Source organism: Ammodytes marinus, assembly GCF_949987685.1.
Source record: "Ammodytes marinus genome assembly, chromosome: 21".
Classification (NCBI taxonomy): domain Eukaryota; kingdom Metazoa; phylum Chordata; class Actinopteri; order Uranoscopiformes; family Ammodytidae; genus Ammodytes; species Ammodytes marinus.
The window spans coordinates 14,944,741-14,958,619 of NC_137225.1; the positions used below are offsets into that span (position 1 = coordinate 14,944,741).

A 13,879-nucleotide genomic window follows, 5' to 3' on the forward strand; every position below is an offset into this window, starting at 1 on the left:
TACGCCCTATATAGGTCACTGTTTCCACTTGTGTGTCAGCGCCTTGTGAGGTATTTTAAGGCTCCCATTTGACTGGGGATTTGCCATGTTTTGAAGTGGACAATATTCTTTTAAATTAAGATTACAAATAAATCACATCTACACACTATGTAACCTCATCTTCAGAACTGAAATGATTTACTTCCAACCTGTAAGTGAGTAGGCCTTATAATCCATCACTTTTGCTATTGTACAGTATAACTCATTAAGGGAAGTACACATATTACCTTATTTAAGATCCTGATGTATTGTGTTCATTGTAATCCCCTCTATTTAAAAAGTGAGAGTCACAAGCTCTGATAAGATGCAACAGTAAAGGCAATGGAAAGGCCCACACAGATATTCTCCCTGTGTATCAGAGTTTGTCCAGAGGAGCAGTGGAGCTGTCTCTCTTTGTGTCATTTCCAACCCTTCCCTGCACTGTAAGAAATTTCCCTGTAAAAAAACATTAATCAACTGGCAGCAGGGTTGCCATTTTCTTACTGTTAAATTAACATTATTTGACTGTCACTAAAATTGACAGGATTATACTGTTAATGAAAAAAGGGATGAACCTGGACTAAATGTTTGTTATGTTGCTGTTTGCACCGTGAGCGAAGGGGATGTTATATTTCATTGGGCAGATGTGTTTCATCCCCATATAAGTTTACTATGTCCGCTATTTGTTCAAATGCTAAACACAGAGAGCAGCTTCTGTTTGTTACTTCAAGACACTTTTTTACAATATATCAAGTTCAATGGAATGATTAATTTCTATTGTAAATTGTCTCCTGAGTTGAACTAGGGATCTTGTTTAAGATTTCCACAAACCGTTTGTTATAACCGAAAATAACAGTTAGTTCACACAGAAATGTTTTATTTAAACAAAATGCATAGTGAGGTAATGGAATGAAACATCCCCTTTACTGAGGGTGCAAATAGCAACATAACAAACGTTTAGTCCAGTGCAAGTCATTGTGGGAAAGGGGGCGTCTCTACAATACACTTTGTTGTGCTTACTTGATTTATCTAAGGCAATCCGTTTCCTTCATTCTACTGAGTAAACACAACTCTTCAGTTTAGTAAAACTAATTTGATTTAATTACGTTAACTGCAATTTCCATTTCCAAGTAGATTTAACTCATCTTCAAGTAAACTTAACCAGAGGATATAAAGTAAACAACACTTAATAGTTAAGATGTGGATGGATGAGGATTAATGTAGAAAATTGTATAAGCTTCACATGTGCAGGCAGCTCATGTCAAGTTGTCCCTTCTAAGTTTGATGGTAAATTAACAGGAAAGTTCAGTATTTCTGAAAAACATTACCGTTCCGTAAAATAACAGCAAAGGACTGTAATTTAACAGACTGCCTTTTATTTTAACAGTTAAATGCTGTTTTTATAAATAACAGGTAAATGCTGTTGAAATCCTGCTGTAAATTTACAGCAATTGTTTACAGTGTGTGCATGACATGCCGCCCAAAACACTGGCCCCAGAGTGACTGCCTCCTACAGCCTTCATTACAAAGGATTATACAACAGAGAAATCAAATGGTGGCGGGAGGGAAGGGGGTGTGTGTGTGTGAAAGGGGGGTTGTGTTTGTGTTTTCCCTACGGAGGTCAAGGCCAAGGTTAGGATTAGGTTGGGTTTTTGTGTATTCTGGAAGGAGGTAATCTACAGCCCACCCTATAGAGACCCCGCTCTACGGGGACACGCTGGGAGGCACCGCAGAGGAAGGAGACTACATGATACATCTGAGAGCTGCTCCAGCGTCGCCGTGGTAACCGGCACAATCCCTGGTCCTCATTGGCGAGGCTTTCAGCAGGCCTCCATCAAACTTCCTTTTGCTTGAGAGACCTCTTTTTTTCATTTTTTTTTTTTTACCTCCCAGCACTGTTTATTAGGAGGGAGGCCCAGTGTGAGTGTGTTCAAAAAGAAAATGAGCAGAAGCTGAAGTATGAAGTAACACACAGAGGCATGTTTCCACTGAAATAAGAAGGATTTACTGGTTTTATAATCATAGTTATATTTGCATATCAAGCTGCCAAATATACACATATCAACAGATGTGCATGAGAAGATGAATCATGTAATAAAATGCGCAGAGACAATAGAAATAACATTTTTCCTTAGGTAACAGCATCTAGAAAAAGGCTACATTAATTAAGTGATGTGTCACTTATTGCTTATTGCATTGATTGCCACTAACTTCCATGTTACTGCTCTTTGTTACACATATGATTGTAATCATTTAGTTTTCAACGCATAAGCCTGGCACTTGTAATAGTGAAAAACAGGGCAAATAAAAAAATGTAAAGTTGCTCAACTCCATGTGCATTCAAACTTTCAGGAATGTTGCTCTTGTGGCCACGCCCCTATTAGTGATGTCACAACAGGCATAGGCCAACACCTTCTATGACATCACTGATCTAGGTTTGTACACCCACCATTCAACCTCTTGCTTCTAGAAATGCAGGCAAGTCAAGAATAGCTAGTGTGGTAATGAAAAGCTTCCCACATCAGGGAATTCAAGACCTGTCTTTTCAAACAGTAGGTTCTTTCGTTCACACACACACACACACACACACACACACACACACACACACACACACACACACACACACACACACACACACACACACACACACCATCCCCCCACAGTAGTGCAGCTTCGCAGAGGTGAACTGAGCTCAGCCATCCAGGACAAAGAAGAGGGCCTCTTTTTAGTCGTCCACGAAGGCCCCGTTGGTTGCTCCCTGGCATTCACTCTTTTTCCGGCACTTGGACAAGATCCTGTGGAGCAGGCCCAGGGATCTATGTGTCTGAGGTTGGGAGGCCACGGACTGAGGCAGAGGGATCTGAGGCCTCCGCACCAGAAAGGGGCCCTCTCCCTCGCCTTGGCCCCCATCCAGCCCGCCTCCTCTGCTCCCCCTCTTGGGCGCCTGCAGAATGTGTCCACTGGGGGACAAAGAGGAAATAACAAACACAAAGGCCCTGTTTATTCCTCATGACCCAAATTCCACCGCAAGCAGACAAGACAGGCACGTACAGAGCTATACAGAGGGCTGTGTGTGTGTGTGTGTGTGTGTGTGTGTTTGTGTTTGTGTGTGTGCTTGTGTGTGTGTGTGTGCGTGTGTGTGTGTGTGTGTGTGCAAAGCTAAGTGGCAGGCTGTCAAAATATAAACGCCTCCTACTGTTAAACACTGCACGAGAGATACTGTAATCTATCCAAACAATTTCTGCAGCACTGAATCAATTGCCCTGATATAAAAGTTATTTTGTATTTGAAGATTTATTATAACTATTCAATATTCCCAAGATTTTCATTGAACCATCGAATATTTTCAAATCCACTTTTAGATACAAGTACAAAGTCTTTCCTCTCCCTGCTTCCCCTCTTTGGCCTTAATGAGATGCAGTGAGAGCGGGATTGACTAGCTTGCATGTGTGTGTGTGTGTGTGTGTGTGTGTGTGTGTGTGTGTGTGTGTGTGTGTGTGTGTGTGTGTGTGTGTTGTGTGTGTGTGTGTGTGTAGGTGTGTGTGTGTTGGGGGGGGGGGGTAAGTAATCAGTGTGCTTTGTCAACTAATGAGGAACGAGAGGGGCCACCTGTTCAGGGGCGCTGCTGGGCAGAGAGCAGTGGGATGGGATTTTGGGATGGGGGAAGTGTGGGGGGGTTCAGTGATGGAACAGCTGCTGGGTGCTGGGTGTGAGCATGATGTATATGTGCGTGCACTTGTTGGGGGGGGGGGGGGGGGGAGGGGGGCGTGTTTGTTTGTCATTGTGAACCCTGTATGAGTTTTGCACTTACTTTCCATGCCGACTTCGCACACCTGAATCGTTGGCGCAGACTGAGCTTCGTCTTGGAGGAAGGTTCACCTGAGAAAAGGAACCAATGTGTGTGTTAGAGTAAAAAAAAGGAAACAAAAGAAAGAAAGTCGAACAGATGCCCTTAAATTAACTGCACACTTCCTATAGTATCTTCTGTTATATTATATGAAGCTCAAACTCCTTTGATATTATTTTGCTTTAATTGATTTCTTTACTTAGATCAAACACGTCTAAACCACTACATAACCTGTTCTTGCTGTTATAAAAAAAACGATGTTAAAAAGATTCTTTGTCAAAAATATGCTAATTCAAAACACTGCCAAAGAGCTTTAAACTGCAAAACTAAAAGCTACAGTTGCTGTCCTGTTAACTGGAGCAATTTAGTTAACACTTCTATAAAGTCCATTAAGACACACAAGAGACTAATAAAAAAGGAGTGGTCTAAATTGAAACAGCAGATGGCGAGAAATGACTAAAAAAACACTGGTTACTTAATTTCCCACAATGCATTTCAATAATTGCAAATTCAAGATTTTCATTAATTCGACCATTCCTCCAACCTCCCTAATATAAATGTTTGCTTGATGCAAACGCCACAACTCCAGATTGTAAGGCATGATTCAAGTTTTTTAAAAACATTTCAAGTCAAAGCTGATATAACCCTAATAACATCACAATGACATCATCAGTTTTTTTTTAATCAAACTTTAATAGAAAGAATTCCTCGTGAGTAAACTGATCTTGACGCCCTTTCAAATATGCATGATTAAATATGTAAGTGAAATTAAAGTGTGGGGAGAAACACTTCCTTATATATTATTAATTCAGAACCCTTTACATAAAGTAAAAAGCTGACTGAGAAACTAGGTTGTCATGGTCTATAAAAGCTACACTGTTGTGGAAGAGAAAAACAGATAGTACAATGTGCCTTTTGACATTAAGCAGCAGCAGCAACAACAGCACAGTTCTGTACTGCTGCATTGCTGAGCTCATTCGGGCAGCCGACCAACCTGGCTCAGCTCCATCACACAGGAGGCGGGGAAGTAGCCCCGCTGGCCGCCCTGCAGCCGCCCAAACCACCTCTCCTCCTCATGTTTGGAAAGCACCAGGATGACGTCACCCGGAGACAGCTCCAGCTCGTCTGGCCACTGGGGCCTGTAGCTGTGCACCACTACCATCTAGTGGACAGAGGGAGAATTACAGTCACGCAGGTTGTTTTTTGGTGTTCGTGAGTGCATTTCAAAACTGCAAGATGCACTCTCAAATTATACACAGAAATTGACTTTCAACCATCACTGATAAAAGCTGCAGTCGCTGCTTGTGTGTTCTCTGCAGTCTACAGGTTGGTTTAATGGACAGGAATATGTTTCAACTCAAAATACAGTCTAAGGTCAAGGCTTCGACTGCTGTGATGTGAAATAGAAAGACACAATCTGGTTTACCCCTCACTTTCTTATTCATTAATATGGTCCATGTGTGTCAGAATAATTAGTGAGATGAAACACGTGATGGAGCAACAGAAAATTGACTGATATGACATTGCATCAATGTCAAACTCACATATTAAACAATCTCCAGCACATTTATGGCTTGGAAAACACAAATGAATTCTCTCTGATACATATTTCTGCATCACATGATGTTAAATCAACAACCTGCGGGCAATGATACTTTTTCATTTTTAGTATATGAGATGGATATTGAAATTAATCTGAATATTTAACTTGCCTTTTCAGCTTCTGCTCTGTAGCGATACCTCCCTGTTAACCATTGACAGTGGAAGTGAATCAGCAGAAAATGTTAGTTGCATCATTTGTCATAGCTGAAAATGTGCACAAGAGTCTCTTAAGATAAATGCATATACATAAGCATCACTACAACCACGTCCTTCAGTGAATACACAGAGGGCAGGGAAAGAGATCAAAGGAGCTACCCCATTATTTATGAATCTGACATCTTACACAGTTGCTCTCTCTCAGTGTAAATAATGTGATGCTACACCACACTTCACTGCAGACATGATTCCACTCACCTTGTGGAACAAGGACAGTGGTGAAGACTTCAAAGTGTTCATTGCTGTGCATGTAGATGTGCTGCATCTTGAAGATCTGACTCTTGAACGCCAGCTGACTGCTCCTGCGCTCTCTCTCTCTCTCTGCACTACCTTTTAAATAAATGCAGCTGACTAACCCACTGCAGCACTGACTTCAGCTGGACACAAGCAACAACACGTCCTTCAAAGGAATAAACATGCACAGGACGAAACACACACACACACACACACACTGAATTTAGTTTAAGGCATAAAAGCATGATTATTATGCTATTTGTTGAGTTTTCTTATTTTTCAAGATTAAATTCAGACACAGATTTGCAGTATGTTTCTAGCTCAATGATGGAATAAACAGGCAGTGTTCATGACAGAGATCATGCCTGATCACCTCATCATCTTCATGTCAGCGCCTATTGTTCCCTGACCATCTGGTCACATGTGAGAGAAGTTTAGAGGCCACTGCTGCTGCTCGCCTCACGTGGCTGAGGATTCATAATTTCTACCTCGTCAAGAGAGCTGGATTGATTTAGGGTTATTGAGTGTGTCCCCATTTTTCAGCGGCTTGGGTGAGCAGGGACAAAGATGAATGATGGGCTTGGGGACACGGTGGCGGACCGCTCAACAGATGGTGATTGAATACCACCCCTCCCCAAACCATCACACACACACACACACACACACACACACACACACACACACACACACACACACACACACACACACACACACACACACACACACACACACACACACACACACACGCCTTTTTTCCCGCTTTTAGTTCGATGGAGCTTGGCTGTGAGCTAGTGTCAGGGATTAAAAAGCATCAGTCAATAACATGGAAGATCACTCAGCTGGACAATTGTGAGATTCGAAGTCTGCTAAAAGCAAAACCTCCAAACATTGTATTTAAAAAAAAGGGTCATGTCATTTGCTTTTTAAGGGCAGAACAAATTAATTTCTTGTGACAAATCTACCAAGAAAATAGGTGCATTTTATTTTTATGTATATCCCAATCAACATCAACAGGGAACAATCCTGTGAGGCGTTTTGGGGAACCAAACAAGGAGAAGTGTGTTGGTGCATTTAGGGTTTGAAAGAGGAAACAACTGTAGATGGATGAGAAAACTAATTAACCTAATTATAATTTTGCGCTTCAGTAGTCTTGCAAAATTCTTGATTGGACTGCAAACCCTTAGGCTATGAGAGGAGTCTCTTTATAGCAGGCAACACTTCACATTTCATGCCTGTAGGGTAAAAAATATTGCTCACTAATGATAATGCAAACTTTTGGGCTTTTCTAGCTATCTGTAACTCTCTCTCTCTTGCTGCTAATTCAGCATGATGCCTCCAGTTTTTACACCAAGGACAGAGCAAAGCCTTTACATAACCAAAAACCCATAGATTAAAACAGAAAATCTATCTGATGTTTGGGCTACTTACTTAAAAGGAAAATACACAAACCCTGAGCACCTCCGTGTTCAAGCACGTATCTGGTCAGACAGGACAGGGGCCCCTATGAAATTACAGATGAAATCATACAGAAAAAAATAAACTATTTTGTTGCATTAGTTTGGTTTAATTTGGACATTAGCAGAGATGCAGCTGATAATTCAGAAATGCTAGATGTCATTGGTTCATTCAAACCATCGTCTCTTCATTGACAATATATTTAATCTGCTGCTGTGATGCGTTTACTGGCCCCGAGTTTGTGGCACCTGATTTAATACAAAGATCTTTCAAGGGTTGGGCTATTTGAATATATATAGATATATTTATATAAATACATTAAATAAAATTGCCATAGCATTTTACCAAGATTTCTAAACCCATAAATATCTACAACAAAAAAACTACTACAAAATTATCTTAATTAACTGTTCTTCATAATGATGCATTAACATAATTTATAGGCGCACTATGTAGCTTTGGGTGTGTCAGAGAAGTGAACATTTTCTAAGATATATTCTCATAAATTAATTAACAAACTTTCCTTATGGGAAAATTGGATCCCTGGAACACTGTTTGAAGTTAGAAAGCTACCTGAAAACCTTTTAACTGTTGTTATTTACAGCAGCAGGGCAAACAGTTTTGTTTAACACATTCTAGTCTTACATTTGGTTCCATGTGTTTCAAAATCATTGTTTTGATTTATGATGATAGAATGATTAAATATTAAGAATTACATTGAGTAAGTATGTTAAGTAAACAAACTGCAAGCTCTGCAAATGTCAACAAACCCCCATCCGCTAAACATGCATAGTGCACCTTCCACATAAAATATACCATGATAGACTTTTTCCTTTTTTTCATGTCATCAGTCTTCCTTAGTTGCTGCACAGCTATATTTTACATAGCCAGATTATATTAGAAATACATCTTTATCCAGGTTGGGTGTGATAAATATTTTTTATTTATGACTGAAGGCAATTTAGCTTTTTTAATCCCAGCTGCTGGCCATGCATACTGGAACATTATACAGTAATTAATGCATTGGTTTCAATATACAGCACTCTTAATGAAGAACGATAAGCGGGACTTTAGTTTTTTTACTAAAGATAATTTGACATGTCACGGTTGTAAAAGCGTCATACAATAACACAAGGAATAGTGGCGGAATTCCTATTTATCTAACTACTGCCACACCAGTGTAAAAGTTATGCCTTCTACTGAATACAAAATTACGCTTTTAGATAGAAATCTTGTAATGCAGCGCTATATGAACTTATTTTTTTTGTACGTTGCAAATTCTTTCTTCTACGTGATTGTGTCATGCATACATTGTATGTTGTTGTTATGCCATAAACCTGCGCCCTTTCCTGCTTACATTAGACGTGAAATCCTGTCCGCTCTGTAAAAGGTCTTTAAAGAGACATAAAAATTCTGCATTTACCTTGCAACACGAAAGGAAAAACAATCATCTGTTTTTTTGTTTTAATTTTTGCAGGCTGCAGTTAAAGTATTTGCAATCAATAATACACATGTTTTTGATTTGTTGACAGGTTTGGAAAGAGAAAGAGACACAAATGTCCACAATAGTCCCAACAGACACAGATGAATCAAGACAAAAAATGAATCAAAACAGTCTTTTTCATATTTGCATCATTTAAGTCCGGACTGTTGTTCCAACGCCAAGGCACACACAGGATCACAGGAGGTTTATGGGAGTGGGCCCTGACTCAGCGCTTCCCAGCTTTACCTCTCCTCTTCGCCCCTGGGGCTCCCTTTCCCCCAGGCTTGACTCCTTTTCCTTTATGCCCCTTTCCTTTTCCACCCATGCCTTTGCCACCCATTCCTTTACCACCCTGTCCTTTACCACCCTGTCCTTTACCACCCTGTCCTTTGCCTTTCCCTCCCCCTCCCATGCTGCTTTTGCGTCCCTTCTTGCCTGCACCTTTCTTGTACTTGGCGGCAGCCTCCTCTCTGTCGTCCTCTCTCATCTGCTTGTTGACCGCCTTGGTGATGTCCAGCTTGGGCTGCTTGCCGCCCATGACCCTCAGGAGCTCCAGCTGCTTCTGCTTCTCGCTGGAGAAGTCACCGATGACAGCCTCGAACTTCCTCCTCTTGCCCTGGTTCTTTGCCGGTTTCTCTTTGGGCAGCCGGTCCTGGAACATGCCCATGGACGCTGTGGAGGTTCTGGCCACGCCCACGGCTCTGGCCAGGTCGTATTTGGACTGCGAGGCCACGGGTGTCAGCCCCACGCCTGGCACTTTGCCTTTCTGCGCCCTGGCGATGTTCTTCAGCCTGTTATACTCGTTCTTGGCCACTCTCTCCGTCTTGGCTTTTGCGCGTTTGACGAACTGGTCCTCGTTGGGGTCCGCTGTCTCGGGCACCTCGATCAGCCACTCCTTGGTGTCATCCTTGGCTCTCTGGTAGCCCCAGCGTCTCTTCCAATCCTTAGCGGTCTCATCCCAAACCAAGTTGGTCTTCTTCCTCTTCTGGATGCCCTTCAGCTTGGCGAACTCTTCCCATTTAGTGGGAGGTCTTGGTTTGGGAGGACGTTTCTCTCTGGGCAGTGGGGTCACCGTGTCCGGTAGTTTCACCACGATAGCTTCCTCGACCCTCACCGGCGGCTGCTTCCATATCTCGTTGATGAGCAGCTGCGTGTTGTCACGAGCTAACGAGAGCAGGAAAATGTCTTTCTTCTGCTCTCTGAAGTCCCGGGTCTCGATGCGGTTCTTGTCAAACGCGAGCAAGTTGCCGATGTCAAACTCCAGGTCTAGCTCCTTTTTGACGGAGATGCTTTTCAGTTTTTCCGCCTCATCTTGGTCGGCTTTGGCTAACAGCGCTTCCACACTGAACGCGTCCATGTTGCTCGTTGCTGTTGACGTCCCACGTGCGGAAAGACAGGAAAAACATACAGAATCACTTCCGGTTCAAAGTTGGGACTGTGAAGTTCCACGTGTGGCCACAAGAGGGCGACATTTGTCAATTTAATTTATTTGTATTTTTAAGTAGCTTGCTTTTTGACGCTTTAAAATGAATACAGCATAAATAAATGCATGCATTATACAAATTAAATTGTAATTAAAGTAACAAACACATAAAATAATGATGATATTATGTTTAATAAATATAATAATAATAATCCCTCAATGGATAACCCCGTAAATGCTAAAACATTCATATATAAAATTCATATAAAAAATATAAAAAATATAAAAATATTATATATATATATATATATATATATATATATATATATATATATATATATATATATATATATATATTGCATTCCCTTTTAATTTTGACACTTCAAAAAAGTATTCTCTGTATATGATGCTTTCTCATGCAAACAGTTCGCAAACTAAGTTAGAGCCAAAATGTTGGAGCATTTGACTTCCTTGTGCTAAAAATAGTAAAAGTAAAATAGAAAAATTATGTCAGGGACAAGACGCTACGGTTCACGGAAACTTCAAAACCCTAAATAACAACAATTCATGAAAAATCTGAGCTGAATAGAAATAAAAAAGTGAATAAAATAGAATAACTTTTGAATTTGCTGAAAAATATCAAAACGTATTGATTTGCAACTGTGTAGGGGAGAGTGGGGGGAGATGTGCCACTTTTTACTCAAAGTGACTTTTAAAGCCACTACGAGTAACATGGCACGTTGGCGTCCCCTTTGGACAAAAGCGGTAGTATTTTTACGACGCCCGCTGTTGCAAAGCTGTTTTCTAGCTCGTGCCAGGCGTGCGAGTGTGAACTGAGAAGGGCGCAATATAGTGCATGTCCGTGTGTTGAAAGTGTGAGGACTCTTTTCGGCTCCGTGAGAGTGGTTTTGACACTGCTAATCAACTAATGCCAGTCAGTGCTACACACACCTGATTGCAATGAGTTGATGCAGCAGCGTCACCTAACTACCCTCTCTCACGGAGCTGAAAGATTACGTGTCCTCACAGAAAGCAAATGAACGAGAGACGGCAGTTAGTATGGATCACGATGAGGTAATGTGTTTATGTTGTTGATGTAAATAATGACTATTTCAGATACTGGTTATCTGATGATGGTGAAGCAAAGCAAACTTTGTGTTAGTACCAACCGCTTCATTCAACACTGCAGTCTAGTTTCGCTCTCGTGAAATTGTATACACGTTGCTTGGCAACGCCCTCGTCCCGCCTGTAGCCTATATCACTCTCCCTTTTAGCTTTTCTTCATTGCATTCTCTTTTTTTTCTTTGATGGTTCAGCCCCGTTATCAGTCATTATGACGACAAATAACTGTCTCAAACAAGGCTCCCCTTCCCTCACCTGGAGGGATAGGCTTCTCAAATCGCATTGCTGCTCCACACTGAAATCTGCGACCAATAAGGATATGTGACCATAGAGCCTGCACGAGCGAACCGAAAATCGGACTGGGTGTGCGACCAGACCAAAAGCAGTAATAAAAACTATATAAAAACGTCTTTCTTTGCACTGATGGTCTCGTTTGCTGTTAAAGGTAATTTATGATTATCAGAGGAAACATGAGGCTGTTTAAAAGATATTTAAATGTTACTCGTAGCCGTTTTAAGTGAGGCCTTGACAGTTATGTCTCCAACTCAAATATGTACATATATTTCAGGATGTTGTGCATCCCTGGCAATACAAACTTTGGATCTGGAATAAACTGTTTAAGAAATATAGCTTTCGGAAAAAAAGTTGTCTTGTGGCACAACTTGCCCCCGGTGTGGTGTAAGTTGTGCCTTTGGAAAGAATACTATGGGGTAAATTGTGCCATTGATATATATCTCATAAACTGTAATTCAAGACAAATCCATATGACAATTACTTATTTAAGGTTTAATTAAAGTTAATAAAGTAAATATTTTACAAAGATTGATGGTCAATTTTCTTAAACAAGGCGTAGCAGATCTAGGTGGTTTTACCTGCTAAGCTCACAATGACAAAGTCACCATCATCATCTTTCTGGCCATCTGAACTCTCATCAGTGATGTCGTTAAGTGGAATGGAGATGTCAGTCTCCTCTGAGCTACTGTAGACAATCACTTTCTTTTTGGTGACCAGCGTATACAGCCATGCCACTGGCACAACTCTCAGAAATTTACTTTGCACTAGCTGCTCCGTGCTTGTGGAACCAACTGCCACCTGACAAATGTGATTACCCCTCCATTTCTGCCTTAAAATCAAGGCTCAAAACCCATATGTACAACCTGGCTTTTCCTCCCCATTAATTATCTTACCTCTGCACTACTATCTTTGTTTATATGTGTATGTATGGGCTTTATGTCTTTTATTTTTGTTATTGTTATTTTATCTTCATTGTTTACCTATACTGAATGCACTATGTACAGCACTTTGGACAGTGCAAACTGTTATAAATGTGCTTTTATAAATACATGTTACTTACTTACTTACTTATAACTCACCCAGGCCCTTTGGCACAAATCACCCCAACCCCAGAATTTTGGATAATTAGCATGATGCAGCAGTTTAGGGTTGACATCGTGCTAACTATATAGACTCAAAGTGTAGCATACTATAGCACTAAAACATGTGTCAAATGTTTTCAAACTTGTCTATAATTGTTCAGACACAATAATCAAAAAACCTTGATCATGGAAATTTTACTTTGAAAGGCAAAACACAGTTTTTTTTAGCTTAAATGTGCTTATATCTTATTCCTTGTGTCTCCCTTCTTTACAGGATGAGTCAAATGGATAGCTCTTCTTAAATGGTCACATTTCCAATTTCTTCCACGGTTTTCTAGAAACAAGGGGTGGCACTACTTCCCCACTGGCACAACTAAGTCCACTCTCCCCTGTATATTTTTTCATTTACTTTTGTTTTCCAAAATCAGAGATATTTATCTAGCTGAAGGCTAAAACATTCTTTAAAGAATTGAGAAATATTTCAAAACACTTCACAATTTAACTTTATAATGTCTGCACATAATTTTAAAGTTCTGGAGTTGTCAAAAACTTCCTGATACGATTAGCCTACTGTAAGTGTTTTCATGAGAGATTAAATTCACTGAGGTATTAATAATATCCGTTCGTCTCTGTAATGTATTCTGTACTTGTTTTCTCCCATAGATCCAGCACTCTAATAACTCTATTTTGGTCCCCGTCTCCACAGACTTGGAGGATATGGGAAGAGGAGCGGGGGCGGGGGCCCTTTTACAATTGACTGGCTGCTGGTGGCTCTGAGACGATGGCATTATTATTTTGGGCTCCAGTAATTACATTCATCGCCACACTTGCCATGTTAATGCTAACAGTCTGACAGGCGCAGAGATAAGGTCACAAGTGATGCTGTGTTTGTGATGCGGGGAGAAAATGCGTAATTAGTGGGCCCAAAGTCCCCGTCCTGACTTAGAGAAGGCTATATGGTCCTCTGTGACGTGAATGTAGCTATATCGTCTGAAAGATCCCAATTTAAACCTAGTCCTCCAGTTGGCCACTTCTCACCGCCTCCAGTGTCTCCACAAGTGTTGAAGGGTTTTTCTGCTGACTTCTGATCAAGGCTGAATTGA

The 13,879-nt window shown here is 40.9% G+C and overlaps 1 protein-coding gene across 1 annotated transcript; it reads right to left on the reverse strand.

Annotated features, from left to right (window-relative positions):
- Positions 1–8,001: 8,001 nt before the first annotated feature.
- Positions 8,002–10,231, reverse strand: rrs1 (ribosome biogenesis regulator 1 homolog). The gene has a single exon (XM_080050246.1). It carries the CDS (start codon positions 10,210–10,212, stop codon positions 9,082–9,084), a length of 1,131 nt encoding a protein of 376 aa, XP_079906372.1. The 5' UTR covers positions 10,213–10,231; the 3' UTR covers positions 8,002–9,081.
- Between the last annotated feature and the right edge of the window lie 3,648 nt (positions 10,232–13,879).

Excerpts from the sequence above, each read along its gene's own strand:
- rrs1 (XM_080050246.1), bottom strand. The coding sequence starts at position 10,212 with ATGGACGCGTTCAGTGTGGAAGCGCTGTTAGCCAAAGCCGACCAAGAT.